At 57.9% G+C, this 21,884-nt stretch overlaps 1 protein-coding gene across 2 annotated transcripts in view; it reads right to left on the bottom strand.

Moving 5' to 3' along the window:
- Positions 1-21,884, bottom strand: part of NTN3 (netrin 3) — a 33,337-nt gene that overhangs the window by 5,962 nt on the left and 5,491 nt on the right. The window contains exons 1-5 of one of the 2 annotated variants that reach the window (XM_032126273.1): positions 21,565-21,842; positions 16,935-17,930; positions 10,438-10,626; positions 4,002-4,151; positions 3,026-3,079 (exon numbers count right to left, since the gene is read on the bottom strand). In XM_032126273.1, coding sequence (XP_031982164.1) covers positions 3,026-3,079; positions 4,002-4,151; positions 10,438-10,626; positions 16,935-17,930; positions 21,565-21,667 — 1,492 coding nt within the window. In that variant the 5' untranslated portion in view covers positions 21,668-21,842. Of the gene's footprint in view, positions 1-3,025; positions 3,080-4,001; positions 4,152-10,437; positions 10,627-16,934; positions 17,931-21,564; positions 21,843-21,884 lie in introns of those variants that run through there. The other variant, XM_032126274.1, reaches the window with a different exon arrangement.

The raw sequence follows: 21,884 nt of genomic DNA, 5'->3' as shown, positions 1-21,884 counted from the left end.
GGGCATCAGGGAGCAGGCACGGAGCGGGAAGGAAGGATCAGTGTAGGCAGCCCTGCGTGCAGCACGAGCACAGCAGGTGCAGGGCACCGTGGCAGTGCCAGCCAGGGCAGCGTCACCCCCCACCTCTGATCCCCCCAGCCAAGGGAGCAGCAGGACCCCCACCGGGTCCCCTGATCCTGCAGTGGCACAGACTCCGGGCAGAGGCAGCTACTTTGCCTTAAAGATATTTGAGCTAGAAGCCAGAAATCTTAAGCCAACAAACCCACAGATAAACTGCAGGCAGTTTGAGGCAGACCCGCTCCACTAAAACAGAGCAAACAACCCAGCTCTCTGCCAGTGCTGTTTATTTTTGTGCAGCTGAACAGCTCAGACATCACTGTGAGACTGTTCCTATTTATAAAGCACAGGAGGGGAGTCACCTTGATTAACTCCGCTCCATGCGGCGCTCTCTGTTGGCAATAAAACTGGCCAAATCCCCCATTTTTTTCCTTTTCGCAAAGCCTGATGTTCCAGCTCCCTCCTCACAGCTGGCAGGGCAGGCAGGGCAGGCAGGAGCAGAGGCGGTGGTGGTGTGCCCTGTCCCACGCAGCCCCCCCAGCAGCGGTGCCATCACTTCAGCTCAGCACCTTCCCACTCTGAGTTTCATCTTGCCCCCTCTGCCACAGTGAGGAGGGAAACCTCTGCCAGACCCAGGCAGGGCTGCTCCTCACTGTCCTGAAAACACCTCCTGTTTTCCAGGGCCTCTGTGGGGCAGGGCTGTGAGGGCTCAGCAGTGCACATAGGTGCTGGCTGGGGTGCTGGGCAGAGCTCCCAGGCTCTGCACTACTCCGTGGGGTCCACGTGTGCTAAGCCAGCACTGCTCTGCAAGGAGCTGCTGGTTCCTCCTGTGCATCTTCCCTCTCCACCTCCCTCCACACACTTTACTCCTGCCAGAGGAACACAGAATCATTAAGGTTGGAAAAGGCCTCCGAGATCATCAAGTCCAACCTTGAACCAAATACCACGGTGCCCACTAAACCACATTGCAAAGAGCCACATCTACTCGCTTTTTGAACACTTTCAGGGATGGTGACTCCACCACTGCCCTGGGCAGCCTGGTTCACTGCCTGACAACCCTTTCAGGGAAGAAATTTTTCCTGATGTCCAGCCTGAACCTCCCCTGGCACATCTTGAGGCCATTTCCTCTTGTTCCATGCCTTGTTCCCTGGGAGCAGAACCCGACCCCCCCAGCTGCCCCGTCCTGTCAGGGACTTGTAGAGAGAAGAGGTCCCCCCTGAGCCTCCTTTTCTCCAACCTGAGCCCCCCCAGCTCCTTCAGCTTCTCATCAGAATTGTGCTCCAGACCCTTCCCCAGCTCCTTTCCCTTCTCTAGACATGCTCCAGCCCCTCAGCATCTGCCTCATTGTGAGGGGCCAAAGATTCCATCCCTTCAACACACCTTGTCCCTGGCCCTCCCCTGCAGCCACTGAGCTCACGCACGGGGCTGCAGCGACCGTGCTGGAAGGTGCTCCCAGAAGGCTGGAGAGCACATCCCAGGCACACACTAGCCTGGGAAGAGGCTGTTGGCATTTTCCACTGCCAAGCCAAGGTGGCCACAGTAAGGGGAGCTGGGGAGATGGAGACAAACAGAGCACTGGCTCTATAAGAAGCGTGTAGGCTTCCTTGGGGAAGCTGCTCATTAAATATGGGAGTGGGGAGCCGGAGGTGCCCCTGCCGTGTTCACAGGAGCATGTGCCATGGGATGGAGTGGAGGATTGCCTGGGATGTCTATTCCACCACAGTGAAATGCAGAGGAAGACCAGGGTCTTGGGGACAGCAGGAAGAGGGGTGGCCCAAGGCGGGAAGGGGCTGCTTCTTTCCTGGCTTCTCCCCCTTCACCTGGCTTGGAATCCCTACAGACGGATAAACCTGGGATGGTGGGAACAGCCACACTGCAGTGCTGCGGGGACTGGGGAAGGAAGAGGAGGGGAGGGAGGAAAGCCCTGCTACAGCCCTCTTTACCCTGCATGGGAGGGCTGAGCATGGTGGCACTGGATCCAGGGGCTGGCACAGCACTGCTTGGTACTGTTGGGATGTGCCGTGACATGGTGGGAGCTCACGGCACGTGGGTGGTCCCTGGCCAGGCTGGAAGAAGGACCCGAATCCATCAGTGCAGGGAGCATCCATGCACCCACCCAGCAGTGCCCAGCCCCAGCCAAGCCTCTGCAGGAGCACAAGCGAACCTCAGCTTGTACTGAGATGCCAACCTTCCCACTCCAGTCTGGGGAACCAGGGCAGCTCTTGAGGAGCTCTGAGGACCATTGCAGCAATGCCTCCCTTGCCTGTGCAAGGCCTGCAGTCTGTCAATGGAGCTGTCACCTCTCACCAGGTGACCACAGCAGTGACACTGGTCCTTCCGTGGTCCAATCACCCAAGATCCCATCACCCTGCACAGCCAGGACAAGCAGCCCATACCCAGACCCTTCACTCCTGCAGGCCTGGATGAGCACCATGTCACCCATGTCCCAGGGGAGACCTGGCAGCCTGTGCCCCAGCACAGGGGCCCTGGAGCCTGCCTGAGAGCTGCCAGACCCCCACTGCCCCAGCACCTCCCAGAGAGCTGTGGCCTTGCAGAGGCAAAGGACACTGAGGAGAAACCTCTTGCACTGGCGCTGATAAAAGGAGGTTGAACAAAGCCGGCTCCCAAGCACCCGCTGGTGCCATATGCCACAACCCCTGCCATAACCTGCCAAGGGATGGCGAGGCCCCAGTGGGCTGCATCCCTGCACTCCTCCTTGGAGGGCATGGAGAAAGCCTTTCCCAAAAACGTCCATCAATCTTAGTCAGTTCCTTTCCAGAAATACACAGGATTTTAAACCTCAGTCACACCTTTCACCAAAATTTCTCACCATTAATTTTTTGCCAAATGGTTTGGTAGAGCTCAGCCCTCCCCTGTGCTGTAGCAGGGAGAGGGGAGGTGGGATTGGCCCCCAGGTCTCTGGGCAGGGCTGGGGCCATGGACTCAGGCAGGGACATGGAGCACTTACCCGCGGGTGCCTCTGTGCTGGTGACCAGGGAGGTGGGGTTGATGGCAGGAATCTCTGGAAAAGAAAGGGAGAGGTATCTTAAGGATGAGACCCCCAGCTCTGGGGGTGACAGGTGGGCAAGAGCCCTCTGCAAATGGGCCACAAGGGGATTTTGTTGGTCACAAATGAAAGATGATGGGACGAATCTGATGTGACCATTGCAGACCATTGAATAGACATGGAGATGCACAAAGTGAGTTCAGTGAATGGGGCCAGGCTGCAATTCTGCAACCCCTGAGAGCCCTGAGGATGTGTGCTCCAGGGATGGATGCTCAGCTCATCTGAACTCAGTTTGGACATCAGATGGGAGCTTGGCTGATCTCAGCATGCTTCAGGCTGCCCAGCACAGGGATAAATGTGGGAAAAGATAACACTTTCTCAGGACTCTTGGCAGCAAAACCTGGGGGAATTTCTTTCCTAAACCAAAATTTGGGGAAGAACAGAGAGAGAGGAGCCAGCTCCACCAGTCACCCACACTGCCACTGCTCCAGCAGCCCAGCAAATGCTGCAGGGTGGGAAGTTGTTCCTCTGCCACTTGGGTCAAATTCAAACCCACTGTGACAATAAACAGAGTTTTATGCTGACCACAGCCTCTGGCCTTGCCCCAGAAGTGACTGTGCTCGGGCCTCAGCTGTTTGAGGAGGGCACATGCTGTACCAAGGATGGGAGCCAGCAGAGCTGTTTCAGCCAGCCAGAAGCACTGACCCAAGGGGGCATCCGGAGCCTCCTGCACTGGGGCAGGTGAAGCCCAGGTCAGCCCAGGAAGTGATGAGAGAGCCCTGCTTGGCCACTTCCTGGGGAACATCCATAAGGACAGGCACCATCTTCTCTGAGCCTCCCACCCGCCACAAACCATCCAAGGTGAGTGGGGGACCATGGGGCATCCCCCAATGCCTGTGGGGGTTCCTGAGTGCAGGGCGAGGTGTGGGGCACTCACTGATGCAGGGGGCCACTGGCGAGCGGCTCTGCTGGTAGCCCTTGGCACAGCGGTTGCAGGTGAGGCCGGTCACGCCGTCCTTGCACGGGCACTGCCCCGTGGTCTGGTTGCAGGTCTTGCCGGCCGCGCCAACTGGGTGGCAGTCACAAGCTGGGTGGGAGAGAGAGGAATGGTTATGGGAGAGGGGAAGCACAATGCAAACCCCAGACTGGGCCCAAGGTGCAGTCCCAGAGAGGTGAAGAGGAGGGGGCCCTTCCAGAGCACCACTGGAAAGCAGCTGCTGGGGCTGGCACAGCACAGACCCAGCTGGACCCAAGGGTCTGGACCAACCATGGCCTCACATGTGCTGTGAGCAGCACAGGCAGGAGGGCAAGTGGACAAAGGGGTTGGCCAGGGTATGGCCTTGCTGACAGGGATGCTCAGGATGAGCACATGGAGCCTCTGCAATTCCCACAGGTGCCTGCAGCCACCAGCTCTCATTTAAGACCTTCCCCCACCTCAACTCCAGGGAGATGTTCCTGTCACAGCAGTAAAAACCATCTTCTCCAGCTGCTCCCCTGCCTCCAAGCTTTTCAGCCCATGGAGCTGAACCAACACGGGGTTTTGACACAAACATTTACCTTGTCTCAGTTTTAGAATGAAGTAGGTTTTCTCAATGTTTCCCAAGCTCATGAGTCTTGATGCCCCTCCTGACTCCTGGAGACCGTGGGCAAAGGATGACCCCACAGCTTTCTACCACAGTCTCTCTAAGGACAAGCCACACCTGAGGTGGGTGAAAGTTGTCTTTGCTGTGAGCAGAACGCTCCACCACGTCACACGAGGTGATGGACCCGCTGAGGGTTATCTGCATGGAGGGATGCGGGAAGGAGATGCTTGTTCAGGAGAGGACCTTCCCATCTGCTTGCCTGGAGCTGGGCTGGCTATGAGCTGGAGGAGGTTATCTTGGCCTCCATCAGTGTAGGAGTTGAACGTGATTTCAAAGCAAAACAAAAACATCTCCCCCACCCGCCCCCGCAGCCCCCTGATGTTACTGTTTCCCTAATTTTCACCAGATGGGACTGGTGGGAGCACCATGGCACTCGAGCCCCCTCCTGCACAGCCAGAAACCAGAGCGAGCAGCCTCTAATGGGGACCAGATGCTCCATCCTTATCAGATCTTGGCTAGGACTGGAAGCGGACGTCTTTCTGACAGGGATATTTCGGGGGCTCAGCTGTGATAACAAATGGCAGCGAGCAAGGGAGGCTTGGCATGACGCAGGGCTGTTGGAAACGTGGGGGCTTTCTTGGGCCCCAGCGGTCTGTTCCTGGTGTAAAGTTTATGGACGGACATAAATCTGAGCCCAGTCAGGACCCAGTTCATCTAAGCTGATCTCTCTCCATGTGGTGGAAGGCAGATTTCGGTGACTCTGTATGTTTCACCCCGATCAGTAATTAAGGCAGCTTTTCTCATCTTAAGTGCACAACCGATCAGTGTCATTGGGGTATGAGCTTGGTCTCTGCCAGACCAATCTCTGCCCACTTGCCCTGCTCCAGTGGGATTTCCCACAGTCCCACAAAAATGCACTGTTCCCATGGGAAGAGCATGCCAGGCAAGAGTGCTTACCCTGCTGGCTCCCCATGGCCCATCCCGCTGCTGTGGCATCTCTGTCCTTCCTCACCCTGACACAGCCTGTCCTGTGGAGGGGGCTGCCTCAGGGAGCCCATCCCAGTCCCGGGCAGGCAGGGCCGGGGCACGGTGCGGCTCTGCACCGCTGCCCACACACCGAGCCCTGCTGCTCCCAGCCTCCGGCCGCCAGGATCTGGCCCATGGAGCTTGAATGGTGGATTAAGTCACTAGCTTGGAGCTTAACTCATCAAGCCGTGCTTGCCAGAAAGCATGTCTTGCACCTCATATTGAGGGTATTTTTGCATCCTGAGGCTTAGCTGCTACTGCTTCACCAGTTTTCATTGGAGAAAGCTCACGGTTTACAGCTTTGTTTAAATTACCGGGATTAATGCACAGCCATCCTTTATTTGACTTTTCAATTACCACCATTGAATTAATCCTGGAGGTTGCTCTGCCTTTTCCATCCCTCCAGCTTTTCCGTCTGGCAGGGCCCAGCAGTGACGCCAGCAGCGGGAGGGAAGCACTCCCCGCTCGCTGGCCAAGGGCTCTGCTCTGGTAGACACAGGCCTGGGCAACCTGCAGCTGGAATTTTTGTGCCTATTTCAAAGATGCTGCATCCAGGCAGAGGCAAACCATGGTTGAAGAGTTATTTAGTAACATGCTGGGGTTTGTTTAAATAAGATGCAGTGGTTCCTGGCCTCTGGGTTAGTGATTTGCCTCCTGAATAGGAACTGAGCATCTGCAACCTGGGCTAGTGGAAGGTGTCCCTGCGCATGGCAGAGGACTGGAACCAGATGATCCTCAAGGTCCCTTCCAAACCAAACCAATCTGTGATTCTATGAACATCTGCCTTCATTGCAATGCTCAGCCTCTGCCCTGGGCCAGCACTGTGGTAGGTGCAAAAGCCTTTGTTCAAAGCCACAGCACACTGTTCCCATGGCCTGCTCCATGCCTGCTTTAAACATCCAGTGTCAGTATCCCTTCCCTTCCCTTCCCTTCCCTTCCCTTCCCTTCCCTTCCCTTCCCTTCCCTTCCCGAGCTGCAGGTATAGGGCCCATCTTTGGAAAAATCAAGTCCAAACTCTCTTGTCACATCTCTGTGTATTTATATGCCTCTCTGGCAGCACCAGCTCTCTGTTGCCAGCACCTGGGACCTTGCTCCTCCTCTAAGGAGCTCCCAATCCCTACAGATCCACCCCTAGATAAGGGAGGGGTGGAAATCCTTTCTGCTTTACTGAAGGAGGGGCAGCCAAAGAAGCAGAAGCATCAGGGATTTTATCATAAACTCTGTTCCCTGAGGGAGAGACAGGAACTGGCTCCCCAGACCCAGGGTACCACTTTCACTGCCAGATCCTCCTCAGCATATGCACCGTGGCAGGGGTCAGCCCTGTGCACATGTTCATCTGGCTCGGCTGAGCTTTGCAGCACTTCCAAACCACGGGCAGACCCTGCCAGCCCTCCGGAAGCAGCAGCCCCCGCCCGGGCTGGCAGAGCCCTGCCCGTGGTTGGCACAGGGACAGAGGTTTGTCTGCGAGGGGGGACCTGTCCCGCTCCTCTGCAGCCCAGGCATCGCTGGCTGCCCTTTCTCCTGTGCTGCAGCAGCTGCGCTCACCCCATCCCATCAACTCCTGGGCATCCTGGGATGCTCTGCCCGCCCTGTCCCCTCCAGAGGAGCCACCTTGGATCAGAGATACTTTCCATCACCGTAATGCTTCACAATTATTGCCCTGTGAGGGTGGTGGAGCAAGGCTTGCACTGACAAATGGCAGGCACAGGCAGATGGGAGCAGCCAGGGCCCCTCTGCTTCCTCCATCCCCAGCCCTGCAAGCAGAGGGATTTGAGCCACAGCCAGGTACGAAACACTGCACCTGCAGCATCCCTGCTCCCACAAACCCGTGCTATATTCAGTAATCCTCCCTGGTCCCAGCAAAATCTAGCCTGCTTTATTAGGTTTTGGCATTTTTTCTGTTATTGCTCTTTGGTAAGCGCTCTCTTTCCCATCTGGAGCAGAAACTGAGCCCCTCAATGCCCAGGGAAGTGGTACTGGGGGCCCTGGGGAGGTGAATGCCTGCAGGGGCATCTGCTTTGCTTGGGATTGTATCAGTTTTGGAGCAGAAGTAGAAGGAGCTGGTGATAGAATTACAGAATATCCCAAGCTGGAAGGGACCCAATATGATCACTGAATCCAGCTCCCAGCCCTGCACAGACACCCCAACAACCCCACCCTGGGCATCCCTGGCAGCGCTGTCCAAACGCTCCTGGAGCTCTGGCAGCCTCGGGGCCGTGCCCATTCCCTGGGGAGCCTGGGCAGTGCCCAGCACCCTCTGGGGGAAGGACCTTCTCCTGATCCAGCCTAAATCTCCCTAATCCAAAGAAATGTAGAAACCATTGCTTGGGGAGTGCTGGGAGGTGAGGTGCTGCCTGCAGGAGATGAAGGGTGAGGTGGAGGCAGCACAGCCACCCCCTGCCTCTTGAGTCTTGGGGGAGAGCCTGCAAACCCTCAGCACCTGACAGAATCCTCACGGAAAAGGGAATTTCGCTGCAGCTGCCCCAGTCTGGTGGTGCTGCAGCAGGAGCTGGGGGCTGCTGCCATCCTTCTCTGGCCTCAGTCAGAGCCAGGACCCCTCCTGCGAATGGGAAACAATCTAGGATGCTGTGCCAGACATCATCAGGGTGCATGCCTTGTCCTGCCTCCTCCTCTTCCTCTCTCCCAGGGTCTCCCTGTGTCACCCCGAGGATGCTGGCACCTGGCACAGCTTGGGACCTGGCTGCCACCTGACACAATCTTCATCAAAGGGAAAACCTGGCTGCTGCCAGGGGCTGTGGCATGGCTTGGCTAAGGCCGTGGGGTGGAAACAGCTGGGAACACGGGCTGTGAGGGGGATGAGTCAAGTCAGCTGCTTGGGTTGTTGAAAATGATTAGCTTGGTTTGCTAACGAGCTGGCTGCAGGTAGGGCTCCTCCTGCCAGTGCCCGCTCAGTCCCGCTCCCACTGTGACACTGCGCAAACATGGGAAGTTTCTCCCTGCACCCCGTCCCCTCAAACATTCCAGGGGGGACAGGGATGAGGAGAGGCCACTGGCACTGCACAGGCAATTTATTATATTATTTATTATATCCCAACATGAATGAGCCAGACCTCCAACAGCACTAATGCACCTGACAGGGGAACCCCACAAGTCAAATCCTTCAATTCAGGTCCATGGCCACAACTTTAATGGTCCCAAAGCAGCTCCAGTAGTTGCTGTAGGCCCTACATAAATGCACGAGCATCATGTTCTTGCAGCAGTGAAGGTGCCCAGTGCCCACACAGCTGCAAAATGCATTGGAGAGAGATCTGAGAGGGACACTGTGCTCCCTTCCAGCAGGGACTCACAATCAAAGACAGAAAAACAGGGATCAGGGATGAGTTCTCAGCCTCTAAACAGCCATGGCTGACTTCCTGCCCATTTGATGTTCCAGTCTGGACTTGACCAGACCGTGGGGACAGGCAAGATGCTCTTTTATCTCAAATTCTTTGGTGAAAACATTGTTTTGAAAAGGCTCCACAGACAGGCTGATCAGGGAGAGGGAAGAGGAACCAGACAGGCTTGGCCAGGAGTTAGAGGAGGGAGAGGAGAGGTAGAGGTCCCATGACGTTTGGCACAGGCTAGGGACCTTGAGAGGTCAAGTTGCAGTTTGATGGCTTGGAGCCAGCGTGGCTCCTGGCCAGCTCAAGGCTAGTTACCAGGAGCCACAGTGTTCAGCATCTCCCCAAAAACAGGTCCCAAGAGCCACCCCATAGCTGAAAACCACAATGTGGGGTCCTGGCCCAGAGCCCACCTGGGATATGTGACTTCCACCAGCATCCCCAGCCCTCCAGAGCAGGGAACCCATGCTCCAAGCATGTCTATATCCCAGACATCACCCACATCAGAGACAGATTTCCAGCACATCTAGTCACGTCTGCTTCAGCACCTCCCCAGCATCTCTCCAAACACTGACCAATGGAGGTGGTAACTGCAACACACCAGAACCCTCCCAGGCTCCTGGCAATCTGCTCTCTCCCTTCCTGTCATCCTGCTCCACCTTGAGTTGATGCTGGGCTCAAAGGGCTATCCCTCCCTGGTGCCCTTGGGGTGGTAGAGGTGGGGTATGCCCAGCCCCTGGCCTGGAGGGATCTCTGCTGAGATTGCATAATTGCCCAGCAGGACTCCCTGGAAAGGCAACCACTTCTTTGGTCATGGTGAGAAAAGACAGACCCACAATCCTTTAGGAGACCCTATGCAGATCCCTTGTAACCCATTGGCCTTCACCCATCCCAGATCCTCTGTAACCCATTGGTCCTCACCCATCCCCTGTATCCCAATAAAAGCAAGCCCTCTGCCCCTGTGCGGGAGAGCTCTCCTCCCTGGCTTTCCCCTTCGCTGGAGGGGACCAACAATAAAGCTCCTTCCGTGCAGAACCAGCCACACGAGCCTCTCGTCTCTCTCTCTGGTCTGGCTTGGCCTGGAGGCTGCCCTGCAGAGCTGAGCTGGAATCACGAGCTGATATCACTAAAGAGCTGACAGTCTCTGCAAGGGCCCTCCTGCCAGCAGCTGAGGGAAGACACCGGGCCTGGGGAAGGCGATTCCTTTCGGGACCATCTCCCCGGACCGGGCACCTCTTCCTGGGTCAGAGCCACTGACCCCTCACCAGCTGTAATAGGTAGAGGTGCTCAGGGTGGTGGAGGCTGGAGCTGACCTGCAGTTGCCAGATTGAGCAGAAGGACACCCCAAGGATGGGAAGGGACAGCAAGGGGACCGAGAGAGATTCTCTCACCCCTCTGCTCCCACGGAGACCCCGCAGCTTACCTTTGCAGGCCTTGCGGTCAGTGATGGCCTTGCTGAGGTCGCGGTAGAAGCCCTCCTTGCAGTAGTGGCAGTGCCTGCCCGCCGTGTTGTGCCGGCAGTTGAGGCAGACGCCGCCGCTCTTGCGCCCCGACAGCTTGTACAGCTCCATGTTGAAGCGGCAGCGCCGCGCGTGCAGGTTGCAGTTGCAGGCTGCGAGGGAAGGGGAGAGGATGAGGGCTGAAGGTGAAACCCAGGACCCTCTGTGTGGGCTGGAGCTGCCCTGGTGTCCCCCACAGCGGTGGGGGGCTGTGCTGGGATTGGGATGGACACAGCACAGCACGGCTCGTCCCAACGTGCCATCCAGATGTGCAGCATCCGCCACCCCGTGGGGCTGGTGCCACGATGTCAGGGCAGAGGAGAAGGGGCACATGCAGGAACTGGCACCACTCAGCTGAAGGGAAGCAAGAGTGGGACGGAGCGCTGCAGCTGGGGGGTTGGCAGTGCCAGCTGGGCACTTGCAGCCCCACGGTTCCCCTGCCCCTTCCTGGGCAGCTGGCTCTGGTGACAGAGCCCACCCAGCCTTCCAGCAGGACCACCCACCTCATGCCAGGATGTGTGACAGCCCTCCCTGCAACCGAGCCCCCAGCTCTTTATATTTACGGCTCTATCTTGTGAGCATGAGCCACACACACGGAGAGACCCCCGAGCAGCCCCTGTGTGCTCACACCCTGCGTGTGCACACACAAGCACATGTGCGCTCTGACACGTGCACATGTGTGCCCACAGACGTGCACCAAAGTACCCCCAGAGCCGTACGTGTGCCCAGAGGCAGGCACACACACAGATGTGCACAGAAACATCTGCACACCCTTACATGTGCACGCACAAATTAGCCCCAGGAAGCACAGAGCCCTCCTGGCCGATTCCACGTGTGCGAGATAAAAAGGCAAAGCCCTGCCCATTCCCGCTTAACACACTTGCAAAAAGATAATGGGAACAAGATTTCCTTCGGCAAAACGTGGCGCCCCGTTCCCCCAGCCCCGGCCCCCTCCCCGTGCTGGTAAATTGAGGTTGGGTGAGAGCTTTTCCAGGCGTACTGTGAAATTCATTAACGTGTCAGCCCAGATTTAACTGCCTGGGCCTGGCTTGGCGGCCGTGTGAAGTTGCCTCCCCGCAGCCAGCAGCGCCAGTGGGAGCTTCACCCCGCACAGATCAAACGCTCCCTCGGCTGCCCCGGCGCTCCGGCCACGGACACGCTGTGGGGAGAAAGTCAGAGCAAACCCCAACCGTAAAAAAGAGTTTTTTGGAGGCTTGAGTTGAGCGGGAGGTTAGTGCCAGCACACTCCAACCTCAGCTGCCCCCAGAGCTCCCCTGAGTTATGGGATTAGTGAGAAATCACATGGCAGGCATCAAAATAACACCCGGTGTGGCCGTAGGTACCTTCAGGGGCTGGTGCCTTTTGAGTTATTTACTTTTTCCCTGGTGCCAGTGGAAAATAGGGATTTTTAAGGCAAATTCTGGGTTGCAGTGTGTGGAGGGAACACAGCAAATACTGCCCAAGGCCCCAGGTAGCACAGGATGCTGCTGGACCGGGGGTGCTGACATTCCAACAGGCTTTGCCAGGGCTGGAAGAGACATGGTGAAGTATCCTCACACCCAGGGTGCTCTTGCACTCTCCAGGTAATGGGACAGGGACAAGACAAGGTGGTTTTTGCTACAGAACTGTGGCAAACGAGCAATTTTTGGGAGGAGAGGGGCCTTGTTATCCCCTTGCAGCAGTGAAAGGCAAGTGGGGTCATCCCAAAAGGCAGTTTTGTGTCCCTCTTGGAACACCCCCAGCATCCTCTGGGGAAGGAGGGGGGCTGGCAGCCCAGACGGGAGGTGATGGGCAGTGGAGGAGAACAGCTGGGTAAATGATTTGCTGCCCTCGGCACAGGTCTCTCTCTGCATCCAGTTTAATTGGTGAGAGAGTAACTGGCGGGGCCTTTTCTGGGCATCATTGACCCTGGCACGTCCTGATCAGCCCCAGGGCCACCTTTCCCTGGGAACACACTGCAGACCCTCTGATCCTCCCAGGAGCTGCGTTTGGGGAAGAAACCTCCCCTGGCAGCCCAGCATGGTCCCCTCTCCTTCAGGCAGTGGTGCTGCCTGCTCTGGGCCGGCTGTCGGGAAACTGCCAAGCCAGGGTTCTGGAGCCTACAGGGGCACCTGGCCGGGCTTGGCCACGCTGGGTTGGGTGGCTGTCCCTACTCAGGGACAGGGTCACACCAGCACGTCTGACACTCCCCTCACCCCCCGGCGCAGCCATCCAGAGCTAATCGGGGCAGACAGGTCCCTCTCTTACCCAGCTAAATACTCTCACTGTTCCTCAGTACTGAGGCAGTTGTAAGCTCTGTCTGTCTCCTGTTAATCACTAATTAAAGGCTTGAATGTTCCCTGCTGTTTGGGGTATTAATAAGAATTTAATTGCACAGTTTGGGGCTAATTACCTGGTAGCTCGCTTCCGCCCTTGTACAGTATGCCCAATTAAACAATCATATGATCAATTAAACAATCACAAGATCTAATAATTTGCAATAATAGACTAATTAAACGTTGACACCTTGCAATGGAGCAACCTTTTGTCTCCCTTTTGATGGTGTTTGAACCCCTTCCCAGGCCCTGGCCACCCCAAGACCTCTCCTCCTCCAGGCTTGCTGCAGATGTAGGAGCCTGGAATGACGGCACGAGGGGCTTTGGGAGAGAGACCCTGGCACGGGACCGGCAGCGCCATGCACCGAGGCACACGTGGGGCAGGCAGGGGAGCCCGCAGGGCAGGAGAGAGGCTCACCGCCCCTACAAGTTCCCTGGGAATAATTAGGGAAGGCAGCCGGATCAGCGAAACCCTAGACCGGCTGCTGCTGCCAACCCGCAGCAGATTTGAGCTACGCCCCTGCTTTGGCTGGAGGAGAGCCCGGCTGGGACACAGGGCACGATGAGGCTGCACCTCTCGGTTCCACGGGAGCCGAGACCAGAACAGCCCCTTCCCACCCATCCACACTGTCCCTCCATCCTGGGGAAGGCGTTGGGAGAGAAGGACTCGCTCTGCTGCTGCCGAGAAGCAGGAGGAGAAGTAGGACAGAGCCCTCCCCAGGGGGCTGCGAGGGACAAGGCTGAGGCCTTGAGGAGCAGGACTCAGGACGGTCAGACAAGTGTAAACCTCCTCTGCCGGGGTGGCTGCCTTCTCCTGCACTCCAGATCCGCTGGGATACTGCCCAGGCGGGGGTGGCAGGGGCACGCAGTCTGCTTGCCCACCTCCCAAAGCCATCGCCCTTCCCCCTGCTCTCCCCAGGGAAGGACCATGGCTGATGCTGCTGGGAACTCACTGGTTTCCAGCACATCGACTGGGGAGCAGGCGCAGAGAGCTCTGTCAGGGGAACTCCCAAGGGAAGGGGCAAATGTACAGGAAGGGGCACAGGACACAAGGGAATTACATGTGATCTTCCAAATCCCACCACCGCTCCGGGGACTGCTGTTTTCAGGCACCGGCATCCCGGCTGGATCGCCACATCCCCCCCGAGCAGCCTGCGAGGTCTTCCCAGGAGAGCGCCGCCTCTTCCCCGCCGAGGCCCCGGATCAAAGCAAGCCCCAGGCATTATCCCGGTGCTCCGGAGAGTGCTCCTGCCGCGGCGGCCACAAAGGGAACAAGAGCTCCCGCATCACCAGCGAGTGCATCAATTACTTCCAGTGGCTGCCTCGTGCTAATCCGCTTCCCCTCCTTCCCCGGGCCGGGTGTTTGGGGGCCGGGCTGCCCCCAGCAGCTCGTGGGTGCGGGCTGAAACGGGCAGCAGTGATCGGGGGAGGAGGAGGAGGTGTGAGTCTGCAGAGATAAAGATGGGGGGTCCCCAGGATTTTGGTAATCCTGCTCCTGCCGGCCACGCTGCTGGGATCATCCTTCATGCCGCCTGTCCCAGGCTAAAAGCTGGGGGAATACGTGGATGGGGACACGTCCCTCTTCCCTGCCCTGGACACACCAGAGGACACACAGGGCATCCCAATACCGGATGCTGCTTGTGGGACATGCAGCCCCGATGGGGTGTCAGGAGAGCCTCCTGGGCCTGTGGACTGATGGCCTGCAACCACCAGGCACGGGCCCATGCTCTGTGTGGCACAAAGCTGGCACCGTACCCTCTTGCCAAGCCAGCAGCTTGGCAAATCCACTGTCACTGTCCTGGCTGCGACAGCCCCAAACCTCCCTGCTTGCCAAACTCACACGGACCCCCTCAGTGCAGCACAGAGAGGCCACAGTCGCCCTATGGCAGCCACGGTGGGGCTGTGCCCTGTGCCAATGCTCAGAGCCCAGGTAGCACTTGGCTGTTTCACCTGTGCATTTCCCAGAGGCAAAAACTCTGGTGAAACAACAAATGTTTGTCCTCACCTCCAGCTGCATGGATGGATGTCCCAGCATCGTGCCATGCTGCAGGACATCAGTTTGTCCCCATGCTGGAGCAGGCAGAGACTCCCGTGCACTGGACTGGGTCAAACCCCCATGCAGAGTGCTGGGGAGCACAGAGCCAAGAGCTGACATATCCCAACACGACCTGAAGCTGTACCAGCCCCACGGATCCGTGCTCACTGCCTTTCAGGGTGCTGCGGTCCCCCACCCTGCCCCTGGGCTGTCACTGAGCTGCCAAGCTCCTGCACCCACCCACTCTCCTCCTCTTCCTCCCCACTGCCAGCCACGCCTGCCATCCACCACCACGAGCCAGCATCACCGCTGTCTGACCACAGGACAGAGTCCGAAACCCCGCAGCCCCCAGGCTCAGCAAAGGGAACTTCCCGGGCAGCCTCTCCTTTTAATTGGTGCTAATTGCTGCGTCTGTTCGTGCTGGCTGGGGAGATGTCATTGTTGAAAGGCACAGAGGGGAAGGCTCGGGGAGCTAATCCAGCTTTCAGCCGCTAAGCCCTTCGAAGGCGGGTGATGGAGAAGCTCTTTCAGGTCCCTTCAGAGAGGGCACAAAGCCCGAGAGGGGAAAAGGAGAAAGAAGGGGAGCGAATCAACAGGAAAAAACTACTTTCACACGCAGCTCGGGGAAGGGTCTTTGTGTGTGGGGCTGTCGGGGGGGCTTGAAGGGATGGCGCTGCAGCCCCGCCTCCGCTTCCCTCCCTCGTTTATCTTTTCAGCTCCATCTGCCAAAAGGGTGACGCAGCTGGGGGCAGGATGCTCAGAGCAAGGGACTCTCACCCCGCCCTGGACGAGATGGACAGAAAACCTGCAAATGCGCCTCAAAAATGAGCCTCCTCTGGTTTAACCCCTTTTGTGCCAGCAGAGCCCCCTCCACTGCTGTTGTGCTGCTTTACTGGAGGACGTGGCAGTGAGGCAGGTGCAGAGCGGGGCCACAAGGGGGGCAGCCAGCGGGGTGAGGTCCGCCTTGTGTCCTGGGAGTTTCCGTGGGCTCACGCACCTGCTGGAGGCCTCCCCTGCGCGACCTGCAGCAGCCCTGGGAGGGTGCAAGGTGGAGGGTTTTTTCTGAGCTCCAAAACTCATCTTTCTGGAACAAGTGGAAAAACACAAGGGCTGACGCATTCCCACAGGGCACGAGGTGGCTTAAAGCATCAGCTCCAGCACTTGCTTTGAATCCACTGCCTTTTTAGCCATTCTTAGAAGAAATCCGCTGTAACATGTATATATTGAAGCGGACATCTGGGTTCTCAACAAGACATCGATCACAAATACTAACAAGTCCTTCTGACCTCTGGCACATCCACTGAGCCTTTCAGAGGCTGATTAATGGTACAGCTTTCCCTTGTCGCCATCCTCCTGCCACCCCCTGAGACCCGGGCTCCGGTCCAGGAGAAGGGAAAGGCTGTTCCTCCCTCCCCAGACCTTCACAGGGCTCTGGCATCCCCCAGCCCCATCCCAAACCAGCACAAAAGGCAAAAGTCTCCACCAAAATACCACAAAGATTCATGAGCAGGACAGCCAAGTAGTAGCAGTTTGATGTTTTGGAAATTTTGGTTTCATTTTGGTGACAACATTTTTAGCTTATGGAAACCTTTGCAAAGACAGACAAAACCACCACACAGACTGAACATGAAGGATGAAATGTTGAATTGGGATATTTCTGCAACCTCTGCCAGGTTTTTCTGCCTGCTCCCTGTCCCCAAGCACATCTCCCAGGGGACTGCTGTGGTTGCCCCTCCGGCCCACGGACAGCTGGTTTGCTGCCCAAGGGAAACAATCCCAGCTGGGCATCCCACATTGAGGTTTGCTGACTGGCTGGTAGACACCAGTGCTTTTTGGGAGGGTTTTTGGTGCTTTGGCTCATGGCTGAACCACTGCATCTCTTACAGGACACCTGCAGCAGAGACAGGGTAGATGGTTGAGCCTTTTCCAATCCTCCAGCACAGAGGATGCTCCCCAGCATCTCTGGACAAGCACATCCCACTGCTTTGGCTCAGCACCCATCGCTTCCTACCCTGATGACCCGTTTTAGCATTTCAGCTGCAGAAAACAAAGATGTTTAAAAACGCCTTACCCAGACACTCGTTGGCCTCTCTGGCGCTGGCCCGCTGCCAGGGCCGGTCGTAGTGGAAAGGCTTGCAGCGGTCACACTCGGGTCCCTCCGTGTTGTGCTTACAGTCGCACACCAGCTTCTGCTCCTTGTCCTTGACGCAGCGCGCCGCGTGCCCGTTGCACTTGCAGCGCCCGCCGACCTGCAGCTCCCCCACCGCGTAGTAGTAGGGGGTGGAGCCGGTGCCCCCCTCCTCCTCGCCGGCGTCCCGGCTGCCCAGGTCACGGAAGAGATGCGGGCGGCTGAACACCACGCGGATGTCGGTGGCCGTCACCCAGTCCTGGAGCACGGGGCTGCTGTCAAAGTCCTGGGCTGAGGGTCGCCCGTCGAGGGTGCTGAAGGCGATGAGCCCCCCGGTGAGTGGGTAGAGGTCGGTGAGGCCGTCGGTGCACAGGGCCTCCTGCTCGTTCTGCTTGGTGACGGTGGCTTTGCTGGGCTTGCCGTAGATCTTGCGGCACTGGGAGGAGTAGTACTGGTAGGGCACCCAGGTCTTGCCGTAGTCCATGGACTTGAGGATGGCGGTGGACTCGGGCCGGGGCGAGCAGAACTGGAGGCTGACGTAGACCACCTCAAACTTCTTGCCAAGGGAGAGGGTGAGGGTGACGTTCTGAGGTGAGTGGTGGAGGGTTTCCGAGCGCCAACAGGTCATGTTGGAGGCGGTGTTGAGGTCAGTCAGGTAGGCAGGTGGGTGGGCTCGGCGGGGGTCCGAGGCGTTGCAGTGCCGAGTCGGGGGCTTCCCGCACGTGCTGGAGGCTTGAACCTCCTTCCCAAAGGCAGCGTTGACAAATTCAGGGATGCAGCGTCGAGGAGCACCGCTCTCATCGTAGCAAGGGTCTGGGGGGGTCTGCTGGGCCACGAAGGGGTTCACTGTCTGGGACAGGCCCAGCATGGCAGTGGTGAGGAACAGGCGCAGGAGCTGCAGGACCTCCATCCTTCTGGGGAGAGGGAAGTGGCTCCTCCCTGGAGGAAGAACGACAAGAGTGAGTGGCACCAGCAGTGTCATGGCCACAGCACCACCCATGTTGGGAGGGCTGGGAAGGGATGGGAAACTCCCCCATGTCTGGCCCATCACCTGTACCCATCTTTCCACCCCATATCCACTGATGCAGTGTCCTGGGAGCGGGGCAGGGAGGCAATTACTTCGTGTTGCCTCTTCCACACCAATCCCTCACTGCTCATCAGCACCAATCCCTCACCGCTCATCAGCAGGACTGAAATACCATGGAAATGGGAAAAGGACCTGAGCTCTGGATGGAGGAGGTTGAAATCAGGGTACAGCCCTTCCCTGGCCTCTTACAAACTGTCCTGGGGTGACAGGGATGTTCCTGCCTGCCAGCAGCCCTGGCTGTCACACAGAGGCTCTGTCACTGCATGGCTGACAAGGGCTGGTGGTGGGGAAGAGTGAGGGGAGATCTTTTGGATGCAACAGGAGCTGCAAACCCCAAGTGATCCACCTATGGCACAAAATAGCTCCTGACAGAGCAGGACAAACAGACAGCAGCAAAAACGCCTTGAAGGCACATTGTGCAAGAGGCAGGAGCTTGTTGAGATGAAGACCCGGGGCTCCTGAGCACAGCACCACTTTTCTTGCTGGCTGTGGGCACAGTGGCTTCTCCAAGCCAGGGGCTGGATCGCCTCCAAATTCCTTTGCCACACTACCCAGTAGAAAAGGAAGTTATTCTGGCCTCACCCCCAAGAAATCCAGGTCTGGGTCTGGTGTCTTTGTTGACTGGGGGAAAGGCCAGAACCAAATGCAGGACCTGGCCGGGCTCCTCTGCCAGCAGCTGCAGCACAGGGCCAGGGAGCTTAGTGGCTCCCAGGGGATGTGGCCCATCTCCTGAGTTACTGGCTTGAAGAGTGGAAGAGGTCTGGAGGTCACGTTCCCTCCTGCTGGCTCGGGCTGCGTGAAGGACCTCCCACACAATGCAGATGGGCCATGTCCCGTTCTTACCAGAGCAGACCCCTGAGCCTCCTGGATGGGTGGGTGGCATCAGCCCTGCCATCCCATGGCTTGTGCTGAGCCAAAGCCAAGTTGTCCAGCCTCAACCAGCCCAACGCCATGAGCAGGCAGGAGGAGGGGATCCCCCGATCGTCCCCTCTCCCACTAGTAAATCCTTACCAGATGTCTTGTGTTTCTCTCTGAGGAGTGAAGCCCTGCATGACCCAGCCCAGTATCCCCAGCTCCAGCCCCAGTGCCACTCCTGCCTGTCCAGCTGCCCACTCAGGCCAAAGGAGGCTCCAAGGAACAGCCCATTTCAATGATCCAGGACCTTGTTTTTGGTTTGTTATTCCATTTTGCAAAGGAAAAGGAGCCGTGACTGTGGAAGAAAGCTGCCTCTCCAGGCTGCCAAACCACTAATGAGGGGAAGCTCCTCCCTGCCCAGCCATGGTCAGCCCAGCAGCCACAGCCTGTGCCTGCCACAGGAGCAACAGGGACAGGGGCCTCAGCCCATCCTGGCACATCTCCTCCAGGGCAAAACCTGCCCTTGCCACTTCTGTGCTGTTTCCTCACTGCTTAATCCTCTGCTGGTGGAAAAAGATGTGAAAATTTGGCAGTTCCCTTGGTGGTCCCTGCATCGCCCCGGCAGCACAGTTCCAGCTTTACCACAGTGCTGCAGAGCCTTTTGGGGACGCATCAGCCAGTGGCTTGGTGACTTGACTGCCAGCAAGACATAGGATTCTGTCCCTGGAGTGCCCAGAGCATCGAGAACCCGCTACTTGAGGAGTGTGGCTGCAAGGCTAGAGACTGCAGGGATGCAGAGGCGGTGCCATGCCACGGGCACCAGGCAGTGAAGAGCATCCCCCACCGCAGGCAGCCCACAGGGCCCCACTGGGACTCCCTGCCCCACTGCAGCAGCTGCCTCCTGGGCAGGAGATGAAGCCATGGCTGCTGCCAGATCCCTGCATCTGCTTGTTGAGCAGAGGCTGCAGCTGGTTAATCCCCCAACACAATCCTGACAGGGTGATCCCCAGCCCCTGCCTGGTGCTGAGCAGTGCACAGTGGGCACGAGCCCCTGCCAGCCCACTGGCAGAGCCCTGCTCCTGTATTCCCACCCAGCAAAGGGGCTGCAAGGTGCTGATGGACCCCTCTCAATGACCAGCAAGACCCGGCTGTGCACGTACTTGCAGAAGCCAGCACAGCACCTTTGGCCCTGTGGTGCTGCCAGCCCTCTCCCTGTCATTGTCCCCCTGCCACTGCACATCCCAAAGATGGCACACAATCAGGTGCTGCAGCCATCACCTCCCATCCCACCACCCACAGGGCAGCACTAGCAGGGAGACAACCCTGTGGGAAAACCTCTGCGCCAGGAGGAGAGAGGAGAAACCCCCAGGGGTCCTCAGCAGCTGCATCCATCCACCCCAGGGAGAATCAGGCTGTATGGAGCAGGACATCTACTAAACCCTGCCAACAAAGGGTCTCCTCCACCCCTCTCTGCTGTGTGGCACCAAGGTGACAGGAGTAGGGACATGCTCAAGCAAAGGCCTTTTAATTTCCTGTCTGGTAAGACATAAAGGTGTGGGGAAACCCTTGCCCAGGGGAAAGTAACAGCAGCAGCGTCTCTGGTAGCCAGAGGAGAGGCCACAGGTGAAGCTGTTACAGGCACTGGAGCAGCAGGTCTAGGACCCAGGACCAGGTTACTACTGGTTTAGGCCTACACGGGGGCGTGAGCATCTCCTGCACACCCTCCCTGCCCCCAAGGGAAGCTTTGTCCCTCCTGCCAGCCTTACCAAGGCACAAGTCCCTGAGATTCAGTGCCAAAGTTTTGGTGGCTCTGCTGCTGGGGAGCAGCCATCGGAGAGCCAACGTTCGCCCAGCAGCACATCAGGCTGCGGAGGCAGGGCATGAGTGGAAATCATTATCATCTGCAGGACCACACACAGGCACGCACGCTCCGTGCTCAGCTCACCCCATTATCCCACTGAAAGAGAGCTGGGGCCAGTGGTCTCCGTGGGCCTCACCTCCGTATTGGAGAGGAGGGCAAGCTGCAATCTGCTCCCTTTTATGCATATTCAGCATGACCCCGGGACTGCCGGCAAGCTGCCAGAGAGGCCTGGGAGTGGGTATTTCTCTCCCTGGCCCCCATCTGCCCCCCCCTTTCCACTTCTCATCTTTGCTGCCCCCGGTTCAGATCAAATGGAGACATTGCTGACTAAGCAGAGAGAATTGGGATGAGCCCTGGGTGCCGAATCCAGCCCAGCACGCTCCTGGGTCTGGCATGAGGAGGGACGTGAGCATCCCGAAGGTGTCCCCAGTGAGGCTCTCGGGTGGCTGCCAGCACCCGTGGCCCGGGGGCATGCGGCGGCGGGGCTCACCCTTCCCGAGGAAGCGGCCGCCCTCCCAGCTCCTCCCCAGAAGCGGCTGCATTTTTGAGGTGGGCGATTTCCTCACTCCTCCACTCCGGGAATGCTAACAGCCGTGCGGCTTGGAAGGAAGTCATGCCGCCGGAGCGCTTCAGAAGTGCTTTAAAAAAAAAATTAGCTTCCACATCCAACACCTCCACACCCCTTCTCTCTACAACCACACGCTTCCCAGAGCGACCAGCAGTGTTTCCCTGCCTTGTGGGAGACTTGTCAGGGCGATGCTCCAGCTCACCACGGGCTCCTTTTCCATCGTCTTTCCAGGAGGCAGTGCTACCGAGGGTGATGCTGGGTGCAGATGTGCGCCTGGAGCTCCAGGTCTCCCGCTGCTGAGCCATCGGGTAGGTGCTTGGTCCCCAAAATCGAATGGATGAGGCAAGTGCAGCAGGTGAGGCAGGGCAAGGAGAGCAAGCTTCCCACAACGTGGATGCTGGCGCCTGCAGCAGGCCCAGGATCACCACCTGGCAGTCAGGGCCACAGCAACTTTGCTGAAGTAATTACAGGATTAGGTGGAACAACACAGGGCAGGGAGGGAAGCGGGTTATTAACCAGATT

This window comes from Corvus moneduloides, chromosome 16, assembly GCF_009650955.1.
Source record: "Corvus moneduloides isolate bCorMon1 chromosome 16, bCorMon1.pri, whole genome shotgun sequence".
Lineage (NCBI taxonomy): Eukaryota > Metazoa > Chordata > Aves > Passeriformes > Corvidae > Corvus > Corvus moneduloides.
Note: the sequence above shows the minus strand (reverse complement) of the source record. Positions and strands in the feature narration are given on the sequence as shown.